Source organism: Maniola jurtina, chromosome 2, assembly GCF_905333055.1.
Source record: "Maniola jurtina chromosome 2, ilManJurt1.1, whole genome shotgun sequence".
NCBI lineage: Eukaryota > Metazoa > Arthropoda > Insecta > Lepidoptera > Nymphalidae > Maniola > Maniola jurtina.
Genome location: NC_060030.1, coordinates 6,082,979 through 6,103,581, shown reverse-complemented (window position 1 = coordinate 6,103,581; position 20,603 = coordinate 6,082,979). Strand labels below are relative to the sequence as shown.

The 20,603-nt window shown below is 37.4% G+C and overlaps 1 protein-coding gene and 2 non-coding genes across 4 annotated transcripts in view; all 3 read right to left on the bottom strand.

Moving 5' to 3' along the window:
• The window catches only part of LOC123873684, a 65,645-nt gene that overhangs the window by 3,284 nt on the left and 41,758 nt on the right, over nucleotides 1-20,603 (bottom strand). The window contains exons 3-10 of one of the 2 annotated variants that reach the window (XM_045918666.1): nucleotides 6,930-7,101; nucleotides 6,373-6,607; nucleotides 3,507-6,286; nucleotides 3,195-3,401; nucleotides 2,913-3,080; nucleotides 2,234-2,369; nucleotides 1,627-1,833; nucleotides 183-350 (exon numbers count right to left, since the gene is read on the bottom strand). In XM_045918666.1, coding sequence (XP_045774622.1) covers nucleotides 183-350; nucleotides 1,627-1,833; nucleotides 2,234-2,369; nucleotides 2,913-3,080; nucleotides 3,195-3,401; nucleotides 3,507-6,286; nucleotides 6,373-6,607; nucleotides 6,930-7,101 — 4,073 coding nt within the window. The remainder of the gene's footprint in view (nucleotides 1-182; nucleotides 351-1,626; nucleotides 1,834-2,233; nucleotides 2,370-2,912; nucleotides 3,081-3,194; nucleotides 3,402-3,506; nucleotides 6,287-6,372; nucleotides 6,608-6,929; nucleotides 7,102-20,603) is intronic. The other variant, XM_045918674.1, reaches the window with a different exon arrangement.
• Nucleotides 8,804-8,875, bottom strand: Trnaq-uug. Its single transcript has one exon. It is a non-coding gene; the product is annotated as a tRNA-Gln (tRNA).
• Nucleotides 12,200-12,271, bottom strand: Trnaq-cug. Its single transcript has one exon. It is a non-coding gene; the product is annotated as a tRNA-Gln (tRNA).

The window sequence follows — 20,603 nt, the reverse complement described above, 5'->3', positions numbered from 1 at the left end:
CGTCAACCGCGTCGTGAAATGTGCCACGCAATTTTACATACATATCTGCATTCTACAGGAGCTGCGGGCCCGCTACCGCAACGGGCGCGGGTGAAAATCGCTCCGTGAGTTCTTAGCCTGAAGCTTTAGCACTGATGCAAAGCGAATAAAATTAATCAAAAAAATAAAATAAAAAAACTCACTCATAAAAGCAGTGACTAGCGGACAGCAGCCATTGCGCCGCGACGAGCGTCGCGCCGCACTGGAAGTCGCCGTCGCGGTACAGCGCGGCCTGCCACGGCCACGCGCCCGCCGCCGCGCCGCCGCCGCCCACCACCCTGCCCCACCGCACGCGCTCGTGAGTAACCGCCCTAACCAACCAACACCGATTCCGATACCCGAACTACGCACCGAGCCATCAAATCTACTACTTATCTTAGGGAGAAGTTTCCATTTTTTTAATGAATTGATTATATCAAAATTCAAATGGGTAACGTAACATTCCCCAAACTTTTAAATTGCTTTTCAGTAGGTATTCAAGCGCAGAGGCTCTAGTGTAACTTTTCAAGTAGGTACCTAACTTTAAAAGTTACACTGGTGCCTCGGGTAGTATTTTTTTGATGTTCTAATAAGGAAGCACTGGACAGTGTTTTTGGTAAATGACAAAGCAATCTAAAATAGAAGCGCGCTAATCTGGATGTGGAAGGGATGAGTCCTAATGAAACTTAACACTAAGGCGAGGTAGTTATTATCTACTCTAAAAGTCTCGAATATTAGTAAAGATCGGAAAATAGTTTTTTTGATCCATTGTCTCTTGTAAAATGTAAAAAAGTCACAAAAGTTGTTTCGCCCACTTTTCAATATTCAGATCGAGCATTTCAGCTTCTAGTAAACCGATTTTGATTAGATTCTATGCAGCAGCGGCGCGCAACCAGTGCATTTGTCGTTAAAAAATACTAGAAAGTGTTGCGAAACCTACGAGAGATATAAGTCGCACTGATTGAGCTCGGACTGCTGGTTTGACTGTAATAGTCTATAGGGAAGTACTTTCGAAGTTCGAATATGAACAAATAAACAGACGAACAATTAGGTAAAGTTTTGTATTAGAGTCTGTCTAACGAAAGATGATACCAGAGTGAGTGAGCTCTCGGTTAGATCCTGAATCGACTTCTGTCAAATACCAAATATTTGAGCACTAGGAAAGACGTGAATAATACAGGGTGTAACCAGAACGCTAGCAAAAACGAAGACAGGTGATAGTACTGATGATTACTGATAAGATACCATAAAAAAACTAACTACGAAAAAAGTTATAATCCTGAATTTTTTAAAAGCTCACAATATATTGCAAAAAAAAACATCTGACTGACGCTAGAGGTCAACGAATGTTCCGTAAATAGGTCACTCGAAGTCAAAGCCGCGCCGTAGGTGGGATATTGATCTGAGTTTTGCACGCTATACAATGCGGGTTTGAGAAATACTAAATCACTAAAACTAGAAAATAAGGAAAAAGTTATTGGCATTGGATTGTGTTAAGGTAGTATAATAATAACGCTAAGTTTTTGCTAGTTCTGGTTACACCCTGTATGTTCTAGTCATACAAGACAGACTCTATGATATGGAAGAGAAGAGGTTTGCTGTCGTTACCTGGGCTGCTGAGCGTCAGCGTGCGGTCGTATGCCACAGTCCAGGTCTTTGCAGCGAATCCTCAGCGCTCGGTGCCGCGCGCACGACGAGCGGCGGAACGTCAGGCGCGTGTCGGCCGCGCGCGCGTGCGCGTTGTGCGACACTTCCCAATAGCCCACCGAACTCACTTTCCGACCTTCGCGCGCCTCGCGGACCCAGGGCGAATCGCTGGAAACATTTCGAGACATTATTCACTACCCATACTACAACTGCAAAAGTATGTTGGTTTGCCCTTCAATCACCCCGCAACGAAACAAAGGATCGATTGATATTTTGTATAAATATACATTATAGATAGTTAAATACCTACTTTTTACCCCGGAAAATCAAAGAGTTCCCTCGAGATTTTTAAGAATACAAACCAATTTGAATGAAGTCGCGGGCATTAGTGAGTTGTTGTGTAGGTACATATTGAGATTTATTCAGCCATACCTACCTACAAGCCTGAGAGTTCTCCGTAATATTCTCAAAGGTGTTTGAATTCTGCCAATCCGCACTTGATTATGGTGGACTACGCGTAAACCCTTCTCATTCTGATAGGTAGAGCAATGAAATATTAGTTACTTACTGAAAAGTCATAGCTCGACACACAGCTCTGCCTAAATCTGGTAACTTGAGAGTGCTGTGCGCTTGCGCAACCACGTCACTGAAGCTCTCCACACACAGCCTGCCCCATACGCCACGTTTCCGCACCATGACAAAACCTGTATGAACACCGTGTATTTTTAAATAATAATCCCTATTAAAAAACAATAAAAAATAAGCTTTTATTTAAGCCATGTTCCTACTCAATACGACAAATGCAACGAATTCAACCACGGCGGAGCTATGATGGATACCTACTTAAGGAATGCCGCCTATGACCACTTTCCGGCTCCATCATCAGACCAGTTGGTCATCATTTGGGTACTTGTCAAAACAATTCTAACGACCCAAAAATGACGGAGTAGGTAATGTTGAAAAGTTGCGGTGTCCCTATAGCCATCTCCTGACTCTGTCATGAGGGCTGAGGCCACCTTTGGATTTCTGTGGGCCACCTCCATGTTACTATATCATTATTGCATTGTCATCGAAATTGCACATGACCTGTTCCAGACAGCACAATCGGTTGAGGGACTTGGTCTATTTAGTATCAAGTTTGACCACTAAGACGGCAAGCTAAATAAAAGCTTGTAAAATCACAACTGTATTTTGATAACTACTTAGCTATTAATAGGAGTATGAAAAAGGTTTTATAATAATAGCACCTTCTTCATTATAAGGAATCACTTCATTGTCTTCGATGCTATCTCCCAAAGCGACACAGCTTTTTTCATCATCGCCCAGAGGACAGTCCGGTATCCCGTCGCAGACTTTACTCATGTCCACGCACTGCTGAGCATTCGCACATACAAACTGACCTTCTTGGCACCACTCTGAAACAGTACACCGACCACTCAATTAAGCTTCATGATAAAAGTGTACAATGGTACCCAATTTGAATAAATGAATGAAACCGATTTCAGTTCAAGTAAAAATATAATACCTACCGCATTTGTTCTCATCAGAATAGTCCCAACAATCAACGAAGCCATCGCAGATTTTCGATTGCGAAAACTCAGCACGTAGGTAATCAGCGCAGGAGCACGCGTGCTCGTCGTCACCTCCCGGACAGTCCAGTAGCTTATTACAACGTGATGTCATGGGTATACATGCTCCACTAGCACATAAAAATGATGTGGAGTTGTTACAGTCATCTGGTGGCAATAAGTAGATAATATAGATTTAGAAATAAGTGGTAGTTTAAAAACTAATCAGGTAAATAGATCCTTACATAATATCAAAAATAATAATATCCTTACCGATGACAATCTTGGTAGGTTCTTTGACGATGTCTTTCTTAGGTTTAGTGTACTTGGTCGTTTCCGGCTTACTGTATATTTTTTCTGGTACATCAAAACTATTTTCCTCTTGTTTCGAAGATTGGGCTTTATTGTAAGTTTTTGTTAATATTTTAAATCCTGCTTGATTCATGGTATAACTTGACGGAATGGCTTTTGTTGAAATGATGGCCCCTGGGGCTCGAAAGTGCTCGAAGCTATTGTTGCTGCTATAATCCGAGATGGTGGCAAGACTAGCCAACTGTTTCAATTTATCTACAGTTAAAGAACTAGTTTGATTTACAGGTATATCTAATACCACATCAGGCTCCAATGCTAGCTCGTACGCTGGGAGACTTTGGATTTTATCCGCCTGTTTGCTACTAACGCTTCCAGTAACGTGGTACGAGACTCTATATGTACCTTCTGGGATATTTGATTTATTTGGTATCATGAAAACATCAACGTTACTATCTACAGACGAGTAATTCTCATTTGACTTAGGTAGCCTGTTACCTCTTGAAGGGTTATATACCGGTCCTTCTATCGCACTGAAAGTTTCTTTTAAATGTTCAGCCACATTCGATAGTCCAGGAACTTTGGGTTTCTCAACATCAATGAAAGTTGCGGTTGTTACAACTTCTGAAGCCTCTGCTATGTTTTCTGTCAAATTATACATAACTTCATCTATATTTTGATCTGAACTTAATTTTTCGGATTCTATTTTACTGCTCATAAAACTCCTCTTGCTTTCCTTATTAACATGTGATCCAATTTTTGGTCTAGGTCGAAGGGGTCGATTTAATCCTAAATTAGACTTTGCTGGCATTAATGTTATTACTCTAGCTGTTGTAATATCAAGTTCTTCCTCAGAAACGACTTCAACTGACCCAGTCATTTCATTGCGAGTATTGCGATACTCATTTTCAGTATCCTTTGATGTTGTATTTGGCTTTAAAGTCGTTCGTTCTGTGGAAACTTCAGGCTTCTCTGATGTATTTTGTGAATATCGTTTTATGATATCTGTTAAATTTCGTAATATAGAACTCTTACTAGGAAATTTTGGAGTTGTTTTGGGTGAAGTAGCATCATTTCTTGTAATTATAGCTTGTAAAGTGTCGTTGTAGTATTTTTGAGGTGAAACTTTACTTACTGTCCCATTATTATTTGTCGAAGTATTGACTAGTTCCCAAGTATGATGTGGAAGTCCAGTTGCCGGTATAATTGATACTTTATTGTTCGGGCGCTTAGTGGTATTTTCTCTCTTATGATCATATGTTTTGTTGATAACAGGTACTCTTGTGGTTATCTCTATCATAGGAACATTTGATGTTGTTATAATTTTTTCACTTTCGGTTGTAGTACTCACCGTTACGGATGGTTTAATTGCAAGAGATGTATTTTGTTTTTTAACTATCGAAGCACCTTCTATAGATATTTCTTCAGTACTGTTATCAAGCTGATCAAACTGTAGAACATTAATGGTAACAGAAGTTTTTTTATCCTTTGGAGGTCTTTCAAATGGTCGACCATCGTTGTCATCAGTTTCTAAAATAGTTTCGGGAACAACTTCAACTGCACCACTTATTTTATCAACTGGTAATGGATGCGGCTTAGGATAACTAGATCCCAAAGTTTCCATATTTTTTATTGGTGGTGCATAAGTAGGAAGCGTAAAACTAGTGTATACTGGACTAGGGACATATACATCTGCAGCTAAATGAGGGTCTATATTATAAAGCCCTATAGGTCGACGTGATGTTTTCTCTCTGTATTTTGTGGGCGGTACGGTACTTAGCATGCTTTCTAATAAAGCTATATCTTCAACAACTTCGGCCACCCCTATTCTATCTTCTGCACCTTGTTCAATTTTTTCTTCATCAGGTAATACCGGTTGTTTGCTGGTTGTTTCATAGTATGGCCTTGTTATTGGTCTCCATGGCTCATTGTCCATAACATGAGGAACTGTAAACAGCGTATCAATTTTTGGTAAATCTTTATCGTGATTTTCGTTAGTAAGAAGATCGAATAAAATTTGAGATACGTTCTTAGTTGTTGTGCCCATAGTTGTAGTTGATGTCGTTGTACGCTTTGTTGTTAAAGTCGTTTTAGTGGTTGTGGGTGCTGAATTTATAGGTTTACGAGTACTTGTATCTCTTTCTTTATTAGTGATCGTGTCGGTTTTTGGTTTTATGTTTAATATAGATTTAATAGTAATCGGCCGGCTTTTTTGTGTTGTTGTTGGAATTTTCCTAGTACTTACTGTTCTTACTGTAGCTGATTTTGTTGTGGAAGAAGTAGTAGTTGTAGGCTTTACAGTCGAAGTTTGTTTGTGACTACTCTTTTCTTCGATTCGTATCGGATTTGGACCTTGTTTATTTTCTGTTATATCTGCTTCCGTTTTAGTTATTTGAAAGGAGCCTTGCAAAACTGGTATATTATCAGTATCGATGTCAGGTTCGTCTGAATCACCTTTTCTCATCGGTCTATTTGGTTTTAAAGTAGTTTTTCTAACAACACCTATTCTACTTTCTAAAGTTTTGTCTTTTGCATTTTGAGATGTTGAAGTCTTCGCATTATTGGTAGCCATACTTTCATTCAAAGCTTCTTTAACATATTGCTCCGAGTGGTAAGTGTGTTCTAAATCTCTTTTGATAACAATGCTTGTCGTGTCTATTTTTATTTGTCCGAATGCCGGATGCTTCGACAATAAGTCTTGTATTAAAATATTCTTTAACGTCTCCTCTATGTTTGTTATAGAACTGTAAATATAAACAATAAATTAAATAAATTAAATAATAAATTAAGTAAAATCACAAATTAAATAGAGGCAATTTTATACAATTACCTGGGTATTTTTCTCCTATCTAAATATAATTTGAAATTAACATCTAGACGTCGATCTCCAAAGCCAGTGACAAGTGCCCCCGCGAAGGCGTGTCGGAGAGGCGAGGGCGCCGCGTACACCTGCCGCAGCGACGCTCCGTAGCGCCGCGCGCGCTCGCGCCACGCCGGGCTGCTCGGCGCTCCGCCGTACACGTCCCCTCGTGTAACTCGAAACGTACCCTCAAACGTCATTATTGCTGCAAACGGTCAAAACATCTCATTTTAATCCTGGTTGCTCTATTATTAGCTTAACTTAGTTCAGGGAATAGCTACCTACTTGAAAAACAACGTAAAGGACTGGAATTTCTGCGATTAAGTTCTTTGTCATTACCACGTACTTATGTTAACCATTGTCTTGTAGTAGGGTTCCCACACAGAATGCCAGTAGGTATAGCGACGGCAACCACAGCAGATCTGCGAGTGTCTGCTCCGCAGGTCTGCTGTGCGTAGCAGCGGTTTCTACTGCTACTATTTCTAGTGTGCATGTTACTTGCAGCTGCGAACCGATTGTTTACTTACGTTCACCATTGTCTGGCCGTAGGGCACCCATGTAGAATGCCAGCGCAGCGACGGCGAGGACAGCGACTGCAGCCAGCAGCGCTCCGCCCACCAGCGCCGCGGAGCAGAGACTGCTGCTGCGCCCGCTGCTCGAAGCGCGCGTGTAGCCTCCGCCCGCGAACCGATATTCACTCTGAAATCAAAGAAAATTACAATAAAATTTAAGCTAATTACCTACCACATTATGTTAAAATAAAACTTTTAATAATGACATACTTAACCAGTAACCTTTGAAATAAAATATGTAGCGACAACTGATACAGTTGTAAAATTTCATAAAGAAATAAACTGCTAATTTATGCTAATAAATCGATTATCACACACACATTTTACGTACGTTTGATATCAATAAAGCTGATTCAAATGACGGTGGAGGTTTGAGACTAGGTAATAAAACCAGCCTAATCAGGCTCCATAAATACATTAGAATAATATAATAACATCCCACGCTTAGGTAGGTATCTAACATTAATGTTCTCTATAACCACGCATTCGTTACGCTTTTCTCATAAATTAAAAGTCATATGTAGTTAAGCTCCCAATAGCAAAAAGAATTCCCTTATCCCAACAATAGAAATAATCTTTTCTGATTCCGAGCAAGAGAGTCCGCAATTAGGAATTGGATATTTTAAACTACTAATTGCTAGGTATGCGAAAATACGAAAATTCCGTCTACTCTTTTCGCGATACATCCCAGTAGTGATTACATACTCCTTGATCCATCCTTTAAAACGGTTTTGACGTAATTTGGTACATGGTGTCATAAATACGTATCCCAGAGACGGGCATAGACTATTTTTAATCCCGAAGAATCAAAGAGCTCTCACGGGATTTTTAAAATCCTAAATTAAGGTGGAAAATATTGCGGGCACTTGGCATCACCATCGGGTATAAGTACTTACTTAGCTTGCATTCCCGAGACGGACATTATATACCTACTTACATTTTATCCTGGAAAATCAAAAAGTTTTCACGGTAATAAAAAAAACACAAAAGCAAAAATCATTGTGTAGGTATTTTATAATATAAATGCACCGGCAGCGGGAAAACTTAACGCGGCTAAGTTACGGGGTAAAAATTAGTCAAAAATAAGAGCAACCAAGATACCCATATGTCAAATTACGGCGCAGACATATTTTAGGACATAATTCAGAAGGTTCGTAGTAAATCTTAAATCACTTAAATTTGGCCTCGTCAAATACCGGCGTCGAAAATTGCTTGTTTCGCTCGGTCATTACCGTGCCAGGCCGATGGGAACAAGCATAGCTTACCCGTGTCTCCGTGCTCTGGGAATCGCCGACGGTGGGCCGTCGGTCGTGGTATTTCCCTCATTATACCTGTCATTTAACGTCGTTTATCATCATAACTAGGCTTGGTATTGCGAATATTTAGAATAGGTAGGTCTACTTTACCTACCATTGTAGCGCATGTATTATGATGAGGCATTGAATTTAAAAATGTTAACAAAGAATATTATCTTCTTCACATATACAAAATTTAGAAAATAAAATGAAAACCAACTTCAATAAACACAAACACTAATTTGGAGCCAATGCCAATTAGCCGCACGAACCGTCTACTCTTCATATTATTTTCCGGGATAAAAAGTAGACTATGTCACTCTCCAGATTTTTAACGATGGCCCTTGATGGCCATGCAAAAAATCACGTCAATCCGTTACTCCGTTGTAACGTGATTGAAGGACAAACCAATAAACCAGCAAACAAATACACTTTAGCATTTATAATATGGGTAGTGACTAGTGATATAATATGGGTAGTGATTTCAAAAATAATAATCCATGATCAAAAATGTTAGTTATGAAGTTCACTCACAGGTCCCACCGAGATTTGAACTCGGATCGTTGGATTCAAAGTCCAAAGTGCTAACCATTACACCATGGGACCGCGTAACCAATATGATGAAATTATCGGCGAATTTATCTTATCACGTTGTGGCTTTTTTCAACTCTTTTCGGCTCTTTTTACCCGACTGCGGCAAAGCCAAAAGGAAGGGTTGTGATTTTAGCAGTCTATGTATGTATGTATGTGTGTATGTTTTTATCCAGATTCAGTGCGTTCCACCGTAGCGCCTAAACTACTGGGCCGATTTTGATGAATGAGGTGTCATTCGATTCGTCGTAGGTCCGGGTGACATAGGCTATATTTTATACGAAAAAAATTGGCCTAATTATACTTATGTATACTTATGTAAAAGTTGTTACGTCAGCTCAATATTATTTATAATTACTGAATTGCTTTTGGATAAATAAATAAATGATAACATTTAAATAAAATGTATTGTGTAGTGTTGATAGGATGAATTATTAAATAGGTAACGTGATGACTTGATGAGGCAAAGACTTAGTCCTTCTACAAAGAGATAATAAGTACCTAAATGTTTACAACTCGTTCAAATCAATTGGGCATAATATAAGTATTTTTAGGATCTACACATTGAATTCATTTGATAATAATAATTAAATCATTCATCGCAATTTCATTTACTTACTTGCCATATATTTGTTTGTCATTATCTTCATGTAGAATCTAATATTACAGGTGAATGTAATGCGAATGATACCTCATTTATCTAAATTCTAAATCTATTGAGTACCTACCTACCTACTTTGGCTAAAGGTACCTACTACCGAGGGAACCTCATGAGAGAACCGATGAATTGAAAAACACAACCAGACTGTAAACACGTACCTACCTAGTCCTTCTGTAGTCGGGTAAATTAATACCTATATAATTAACTTAATTAGGTAAGCAGGTACCTTCATAAGAGAGCGAAGCCGATTTAACATGCTTGCAATACTTCTGAATTCCTACAGTTTTTGGTATAGCACCGTCCGTCGTGGTCCGTAACATTCAAAGAACAAGGCCAGAATTACGATGAGGCAAATATTTCGGGCTGTTTAGTTTTTAGGTGGAATAATTACACGATGTCCATTATGATACGTTTAACGTTTTTATGCACAACAAAGAATGCACAAGAGAGGATACCTTCACGTCACACGCAATAAAGTAAGAATAATGTTATTTTAGTTTCGTTTTCTAGTTTATAGAAATTTAACAGTTAATACCTACGTCTATAGAAGAACATAAACGACATAGTAAGTGTAATAAATTATACCTAAGAAAATTTTGTTCCAGAGAGGATGTGAAATATCATCAAATTGAAGTAATTAGTTAGGTAGGCTAGCTGCGATCCTATATTAAAGCTTCTTAGCTGTTATTTGCTTTTATATAGAGCTCTTATATAAAATTACTAGATGCACTATTCGTTGACTAGACGTTAGACGAATTTCATGAAAATATTCCATTTCCCAAGTAAAAAGCCTTTATCGTCGCCGTGATGCAAGCTTCCTTTGTACCAAACGTCAAAAACCGTGAAAAGGTAAAGACAGGCAGACAGACCAACATGATTTGGGAGATTTTTCACATTTATGTAGTATCTAGGATAGATTCTTTATCTTAAACTAGTTTTTGCTCTTTACCCGCGTTTTTGAATAAAGTTTCGGGTGCTAGCTACTAGCTAGATTTTTGTTAAAGTTGATAGAGCCTAGATGTGAGGTTAGTTAGAATCTAGATACGTATATTAAGCTACAAAATATGAAATTATGACTCTTTTTGAGGTTTTAGGTAAAGGGTTACAATAATGAGGAGATAGATATACGACAGCTTATTGCAAATTGCTTCCATATAACTTATTATATTTATTATAATTGTATAGTACAATATTAACATATTGTACTTAAACAAAGTATGAAGAGATACTATCCTTACTTATTACCAACGTAGTTATAGGTAGGTTAGGTACCAACATTTATACTCGTTACATTTTTAAACGTCGCTTTATACAAGGAGGCGCGTTACTTATGTAATTATGACAATAATTTTTTTTGACGACACCACTGATATCCTCCGGATAATTGTACCTCACACGAAAGTATTATAAGGGCATTGACCTTCGAGACAGTGAATTGTATTGAGACGTGTATTTATTCTTGTATTTATAAAATTATAGTCGGATACCACAATGACATTAACTATACTTTTATAACTTTATAAGTTTTGGCAATCATGTTTGCCAAGAAACGAGGTAGGTACCGCTACATAATATTTAGTAGATAGGTACATAATATATAACTATTTGATTATAGGGACCGCCCTGACTCGCCCTGGCTTCGCTTTTTAGAGTTCCGTACCGCAAAAGGAAAAATGGAACCCTTATATGATCGCTTTGTTGTCCATCTGTCTGTAATGAAAAATTTTGATGTAAATCTATTGTTAAAAACTTTGACGGCCATTATCATTTAACGGTAACTTTTCGTAAACGGTATCCAGTCAAGAAACCTAATAATTATTTTAAAAAAGCTATTACCTGATCAAGTTAATATAATAGGTAACTACCTAAGTCTACTCGTAGGTCCCTATTGGAATGTTTCTGAGTGTTATGCGAGTGTCGATGATCGTCCGCACCTATGACCTAACGTAATGTTAGTCGCCGATTGTGAGCATGAGCAGGCTTGGAGCCTCAGTGTGAATGTGAAGTCAGACTACACTATGCTGACCTGTGATGCTGACCATACGCTGTAGCTACGTAGCCGTAGTAGGTATATTTTCTTATTATAATATCGGTCGCCGAGAATCGGTCACAATATATTAAAACTGTGGTACTAGCGTATTGTCGGCTTGGTGCAAAGTTTATTAAAACTGTAAACGAAAAGTTGAATATGTATTGGAAAAGCAGTAAACTGCTTAACGCTGGTTCACATTCGGCGGCTGACAATATTATATTACTCGTAGGTGTGAACGCGCGCTAACGCTTTCGATCGCGTCAGCCTGTTCCTGATTAAAATACTGGTCACGTTTAGATTGATGATAGTTCCACAGATTATTCTTGAAGGAAGAATGATACAATTTTTCCAACGACATAAAGTAAACTGCACCATATTTTTGAAGCAGAAGGTTTATATTATGGAACCATACGTGCTACCTAGAGAGCCTTTCAGTTCTAAAATGAATATATTTCTTTTAGTACATAATTATACCTACTTAGTTCAATCACAATGTCAATGAACTTTCAAAAGTTTAGAGGTAGGTAACTTTGGCTTTTTATAAAACCTGTGCTCAGTGCAAGGCTACGTATGTTAACTTCTAATACTTTCCTTTTTAAATCATTGTAAAAAATGAAAATATTTCAAAGTAGGTAAGCATAAAGAAAGGTCCCACCGAGATTTGAACTCGGATCGCTGGATTCAGAGTCCAGAGTGCTAACCATTACACCATGGGACCGTTGAATACTTGTTGCGAATTATAGGAATAATCCCTATTGAATACTCCTGAAAATCACATTTTCATTTTAGTATTTCGTAGTACTTATGTCTTATATCGTATCGATCGTTGGCTGATTGGTTTCTATTATTTTTCATTTCCTAAAAACGGTGCGCTGCTGTTCCATTTTTATAAAAAGCAGAATTTTTTTTAGATCCACATAAATCTACAAGAAAAACTGAATAAAATTAATAACTGAATGACCTCTGAGTATGAATGCAAATTACACGGTTGACAACATTCAAGGCAAAAAAAAATTTTTTTTTGCAAACAAATAGGTTTCTTTTTCATAGATTTCATGGACGATATTGTATTCTCACAATTTCCTGTAGTCTTCTAACTTCTTTTAACTTCTAAGTATCTTAGATATACTTAATGGACGACTAACGAACGGCGACCTATGAAAAAGGACCCCAGATGGGTTCGAACTTCGAAACTTACATCGACTAAATACATGAGTACCTATAGCCGTAACATTCTATACTTTATTATTTATATAATAGAAATCACTCACGATACTTTAAACATTAAAATAATAAAAATACCTTGATTTATGGAAACGTAGGTATTTTCATTAACAAGTAGGTACTTAAGTGCTCACAGCCTCAGATACCCCTGCATAACATTATGCTAGTTATTTCAAGATGTACATAATACTTGTATATTACAGGCAGGTGGGCGGCCTTGCGGTATATGACCTCACGCAGGACCTCGTTGCAGCTACCTGGTGTCCAATGACCGAGACTACCCTTATCTATATCCGGACTAGCACGTCTATACGACTTTGTTGGAATAAACTCAAACTATTCCATAACCAGTTGACCCGCCCCGGCTTCGCAAGGAGAGCCTAACCGATTCTTTAGACAAGTATGAAAAATGAAAAGAATGTACCTATTCAATATTTAATGGCGGGTGATGGAGAGAGCTATGCTTGGAGTTTCTCTACGATCAAATCAGAAAGAGGAGATCCATAGGAGTACTAGAGTAACCGACGTAGCTGAACGGGTTGTGAAGATGAAGAGGCAATGGGCAGAGCACAAACATCTCTTTTGGGTTCTATATTATATCAATAATAAAGCTTCTTCCGATTAAAATTCTCAAAATATACTTGTTTAATGTACAGGAATCGTCCCGTAGTTGTATCATATATGTAAGTACCTATCTATGGATATTCGCTGATCCAATCCGTTCCATTTCACACTCAATTTCATTCCACAAACCACTTGCCACCTAGTGAGATCGCAGTCAAGGGCTAACCCTAATCAAAATTTTTAAATCACGATGCACATGCAATATCCAATTCAAAGAAAAGTAAACTAGACCATTCCTTCCTTCCTTCTTTGACTAGTAACTTATAATATGAGTCGGTATTTCTAAGTTTCAAAAGGCGCATTAAAAAGCTCTCAGAAGTGTTTAAAAGTTTCTCTTCGGTGTTCGCAAGGTTTTAGCGCTTTTAAGCGCTGTTTATGCCGCGAATCCCTAATGAGTTTTCGTCAATTAAAAATGTGTTTACATATGCAATTACTGGGCAAGGTTTCCTTCGCAACTACGTCCAGGTCATGGGTGAGCACGTAATAGTTTTGACGCGGCAACTAACACGTTAGTCATGGTAGCATTGAAAATTATTTCATCGATGAGATACATAGTTTAACAGGGTGAGCATGATATCGTCAGAGTCCCATACCGCGTAAAATACCGTGTAGGAATACTAAAGTACATACCTACAAAAAATTTAAATCAAGATAATTCGCGGTTACACTTACAGGTAGCTGATGAGATTGGTATCGACGATCTCGTGTTGTAGGAAAACATTAGTTCGTCGCAAATTCGACTTATTTTTTTTAGAAAATAAGTTTTCAGGCTGTCCTGTAAAATTAGCAAAAGTGTACTTACGCGGTATTTAATATGTTGGTTATAGTTATGAAAGATTCAGAAGTAGAAAGTATATTGGGGATTAACTAAAAAATTGTTAAATTCAATAGGAAATAGTTACTTACTTGAAATTTCACATTTTATAAAGAATGTTACTTAGCATTATTTAGAAACTGTCTGATTTCATCCACGTGAGTTTATATTTTTAAAATCCCTCACTCAGATCACTCAGATTTTCCCATATAAAAAGTAGCCCATAATATTATGTCTCCACTCAGGTCCTTAACTATATCTATGAAAAAATCACGTCGATCCATTACTGCGTTGCGGTATGATTGAAGGACAAATTAACAAACAGAGACACATTTAAAAAATTTACTGTAGCGCACGATTTCGTATGCGTTGAATGTGTATGTGCTAGACGTAAAACTTTTCTCGTAAAAAGGTCCACTTAAATCCACATAGAAGATTACGAAATTTTATTTTTAAAGAGAATTCAGGGTGATTGTGTAAAATCATAATGTTTGGGAACCCTAACATGTTATAAACACGGAATTATTATTTTAATTTATTGCATGATGATATCAAAATACAATGCCGTCTCATCATGAAATGAATAAGTAATTGAGTAAGTATAGAGATTTTTAATAGTTTTCGTGATATATCTTGAGCATCTGAGGCATGTTCATAATAACTGACTTGTATTGAGTTAATTTCCGTTTTGATTTTTATAATACGACTAATTTGAAAGGTTTAGGTACACCTAATTCTTATTTAAATTAACAGGATACAAAAAAGTAAGGAATCACTACAAATCGTGTTGAACCGTCTATTTTACTATCTAGAAGCTGTGCGAACAGTATAATAAAAGCTGCATGCAAATCGGCCAAATCAGAAGCGAGAAAATTGCGGACATATTATGTAGGTACATACATATAAAAGTCCATTAAGAACCTCCTTTTTTCGAAATCGGTTAATAAACTTTACACCGATTTTAACGCCAGAGAATATAATCAAAGAACAATTATATACCTCCTAATACCTCCTCGTACCTAATAATATAATCAAATTACAATGTAAATATTTTTGATATCAGTTATTTTTTGTGGAACTAAAACAACGATCGGTCAAAGCACATGGGAACTTAATGAATCATACCAGGTACCCTATACCTACCTTTTGTAGTCATAACAATGAGCGTTATTCTTATCTCTTATTGGAAAAAAGCGAGTGTCTCAGCAGATCATTCTTTGACGGTTTCGGTGGTTTCGGTTAGAAAAAACCGGCCAAGTGCGAGTCAGACTCGCGCGCCGAGGGTTCCGTGCTTAGGTATTTTTTCCGACATTTTGCACGATATTAACTATTATGCATAAAAATAAATAAAAATTTGTTTTAGAATGTATAGGTAAAGAAAGCTCTTTCATGTGATATCCCACTTGGTATGTCTTACTTTGAAAATTGAAAATACTAATTATATTATTTGTTCATGAACACATTTTAATTTTTTTTTCCGATGTAACCACATGGTTTTTGGATTATTTCTTACCTACCTGTGTACCTACATTATTAATTGTTGTTAGACAAAAACCAAACACTTAATTTTATCTGTCAACCATACATAGCTATATTATATTCAATGATAAATCATAACAAAAAATGTAATTCACACAGACTTTGAACCATATCAAGGCTAACATCAATTTTAATACCAAAGTTAAAAGTACAGTGACTTAGGCATTATCCTTGTCTAACTTTGCTGACATTTAATTAAACCCGGCGACTTTGCCTGTTATATGAACCATCTACTTTCGTTAGTCTGGGCAATTCAGATGTTCTTTTAGAGTCCACCTTTTAGAGTGCCAATGGGACCTTATTACTAAGCCTTCGCTGTTCGTCCCTCCGTCCATATGTCTATCAGCAATTAAATTAAATATATTTGATAAACTATTATTATATTAAGATAAACTTATTAAATTGATAGTAGGTTTCGTAAACTGATTTTCCAAAATAAGTAGGTAAGTACCGTTTAGGAAGAAATCAACGTTAAAGTTTATTTTTAGGCAGATACAGGTTCCTCTTTATCGTTGTTCACTTCTTATCATCTACGTATATTTTGTTGGCATACCGCATAAATTTTGTTCAACAGTCATACATGCATGCTTATTGCTTACTCAACGCACCAGATTACGAGATGACTAAACACTTCCAGGTATCATCAACTCAATGACAGAACTGTCCTGCGATTTGTATGAAATATGAAGCTTAAAAACTTACATTACTTATGCTGTTATCCAAAAATTTTTGTATAGTTGCACACGATCTGTTCTATTAAACTTATACTAGACTAGCTGTGCCCGCGACTTCGTTCGCGTGGAATAGTGACTTTTCGGGCAGCATATTTTGAGTTACATATACCGTCGTTTGGTTTATATAGCCACGGACGCTCAGGCGCGAGGCGTGTAGTACGGTACTCTGTACGTTAAAAATGTTCGCCGTGATTCTTTAAATTGACATAACTATTTTATTTATGAACCGATTGACATGAAATAAACACTAAATGTTAAGTGAAGCTTACTACAATATATTAGTGAAAACTGTATCTAAATCGAATAAGCCGTTTCTGATATTAGCGTGCACAAACACAAAGACAAACAGACAAACAGACAAAAAAAAATTAATTACAATTTAGGGTTCGGCATCGAGATATACAACCCCTGCTATTTTTTTTTTATATATTTCCATTGTACAGACACCATTTTTCTACAATTTTATTATATGTATATGCCCGCGACTTCGTCTGCATGGATTTTGGTTTTAAAAATCCCGTGAGAACGATTTATTTTTTGGGATACAAAGTAGCCTATTATCCTTTCCCTAGAATGAAAGCTATTTCTGTACCAAACGTCAAAATGGGTTAAACGGATGGGTCGTGAATAGCTAGTAGACAGACAGACACATTTTCGATTTTATGATAAATATTAAGGATGGATTACAATGTTACACGCTTACTTAACCGATTAGTAAATAACTTGACGGCATTTGGGTTTTGCACTTCTAAGTTCTACCGTAGAAAATATTCCTACTTCACCAAGCCTCGAAGACTTGAAGCGCGATCAATATAGCCTGAGTGATCGTTCAAAAACTCTCCTTGTTTATTCCATAAGGGTCCATAAGGGTCCCATAAGAGTCTGAAAGGGTCTATAAAGTAAGGTACAGCAAAGACATCACACACGTACCGAATATCGATGTTTAAATCACCGCGATCTGTGAAATGTATGGGTCTACATTTTATAAACTGAACATCCTCACCAACACCTACCCGCTCCATCAGGTGTCGTTGATTACTTTCTGTAAGCTACAAAAGCAATAAGTAGGTACACACACACGTACTTCGGAATTTAGGAAAATAGAACTTTTTCCTTGTCTACATTATAAAAAGTAGGTAACCTCTGTGCAAAATTTTAGTTTTCTAGGTCCAAAGCTGGGCGTTGATGAGTCAGTCATTGATTGAGTCGAGGTTGGTCAAGGACTTTTTTCATACTTATGTACCTACATACCTTTTGATCGCCTTTTTGGGGTTCCGTACCCAAGGGTAAAAACGGAGTCCTATTAATGTCACTCTGCTGTCTGTCTTTCGCCTGTCATAGGTCTCTAGCTCGTAGACGAAATGAGTTCCAAATCTGAAATTTTGGTATTTAGTGTAGAACGTTAGCCCAAAACCAAATATTGGATTAGAAATTAAATTAAATTATTGGTTAATGGTTACTACTGTCAAACTTTTTGTGGGCCAAAATGATGGACCTGCTTGCTGCCGCGCCTGCGAACAAGCACTAAAACCATTCTAATACAACAGCTTTACAACGGTTGTCACCCGCGAAGAATATAGGTGCATAAAAATGTGGAATGCAGCACGACGGTCACTCTATCAAGCCATTGAAGATGGCACAGTGATTGCTATAATGACGTGCCTGACTATTTCTTCGCATTCACATTCCTGACAGATTATGACTTCATATTGTGCTTTATATCCATTGACTGGGCACTTGGGCAGTGTCTAACTGTACCAATAATTCTGAAGCTCTACATCGTTTTATTGTACGCATCATTTAGTTTAGTATCGCTTTTTCTGTGTAGCGTTGTGTACTAACTGTAACTGCCATTGACGTATCTAATTTAATGTTTTACGCCTACTTACAATAATTAAGTTTCCTACTATATAAATAAGTATAATAGGAATATAGTAGTAGTGGTGCAAATACCCATTGAAAATTCACTTAAATTCGTATTCTAGAGTGGATGCATAGGAGCTTTCGTAGAAGCTGTTTATTCTTGGAATTTATTTTCACTTGAGTGCTAGGAGGTTAACACTCAACATGGTGACTAAAATACTTGGAAACATTTGAAAAATGTAACGGATATTTCAAATAGGTACGCGGGGTAGGTGTGGATATGAATTAAGTATGTTGATAACTTTACTATAAGTATCTCAGTTTTTTTCTTGATATCTTCTTCTTAGGGAATTTATATTAAAAAGATGAATTTGACAATTAGAGCTTTTTTTACGCTTCTGAATAATCATCCGGACTTTCACCCTGAAAGCATTTTTATCCTTACTTAAATCCTTACACCTGCCTACAAACTTTTTCTGTGCAGTAGAACACATTGCACATTAGAAACAAGCCACAGGAACCATTCAGAGGTAGGTATTTACTTCAAAAGGCATCCTTATTTATTTGATGCAATGTGAGCCCCACCCAAACGTCGTTGGTATAACTTAACTACCCTATTATAAAAGTGTTGTTTGTTGGTTTGTCCTTTAATCACGTCCGCAATGGAGCAACGGATTGACGTGATTTTTTGCATAGGTACCTATAGTTAAAGACCTATGTATTATAGGCTATTTGCCATTCCGGAAAATCCAACAGTTGAAAACCTATATCGAGAGGATGAAGTCGCGAACATCAGCTAGTTTTCAATAAGCACTTGTAGTGCGTGCTGTGTGATGTGCAATCAGCATAAAATTACGTCCTGCATTGCGTTTCGGAATCGTAGTTTGCCTGGCTGTGGCAGTGAGCCAGCCGCCAGTGTGTCAAGTAACGGGACTAGCGGCGTTAGCGTCACGCGTGCGATGCCTGCTGCCGCCACCGCCGCCGCGCTACCACTCTGTTATACTATGCTTATCATTAATATTACTTGCTTCAATGGTGAAGGAAAACGTCGTGGGGAAACCTGCATGCCTGAGAGTTCTCCATGATATTCTTAAAGGTATGTGAAGTCTGCCAGTCCGCACTGGGCCAGCATGGCGAGATGGTAAGAGATGGTACGACAAAACTACTTGTACCTACTGCTCTACGTTTCTTATTAATAGTATTCACCTACTAAATACCATTAAAATATCAATATACATATAGGTACATTTTAACAATATCATCATCATCAACGAGCACGGGTCTCCTATCAGACTCAGAAGGATTTGGCCATATCTACTTACTGCACTGATCAAATGCGGAGTGGCAGTCTTCACACACGTTAAATTACATTATGAAGAACTCTCAGACATGTAGGTTTCCTGAAGACGTTTTCTTTCATCGCTAAAACATATTTTACGATATTTAATTGCTAAAATCACACTTAACTCTGAAAAATCAGAGGTGGATGGAACCCCGGACCCCTCCAATAGGAGGCTGAGAATATTTTAACTAACACCACTTTTTTTCAAATATAGTAATAATATCCGTATGTACTAGGTAGTTACATAATATTAATTCTGTAACGATTCTGCCGAATTTTTTAAGTAACATAATAATTCTACTTACTAAGTATAGAGACTACTATTCTAACAATCGCAATTTGTTAAACGATGTACATACCTATAGATTAGAGTAGCATTCAGTCTTCATAGGTAGACTAAATTAGACTTTCATTCATCCGACCACTTTCTCCGCCAATCGCCAAGTCACCCATAAACAATTTATAAAATGTGGGTCACCTTCATACGCTTTAGGCGTCGAGAGTGATGACGACAACGCTGAATTGTCTCCAAATAAATGCTCTAACCGCAAGTGGGCGAAGAATAACCAGACTTATTGTCTCCAAAGTTCGGGTTCATTAGTTATTATTTTAATCCCTAAGCAATTCCTACAAGAAATATTATATCTTTTCATTTCTTTTGTTCCTAAACAAAAGGGGATTTTTTTCTTATTTTGAGTATCAATAAGCGACTTAATTATAACTACTACGATCTTGCCTAATTTATGACTATAAGTAGTTTAAAAAAAAGTGGTAAAGTATCTAATATAAAATCTCTAATTCTTCTTCGTCAACTGGCCAAGTTTCAGCGCATAGACAGTCCCGTCTGTTGTCCTTGGAAAAAATCTATACCTTGTTCAGGGAGTCTAGCTAACAAAGGGCACTGTCTCTC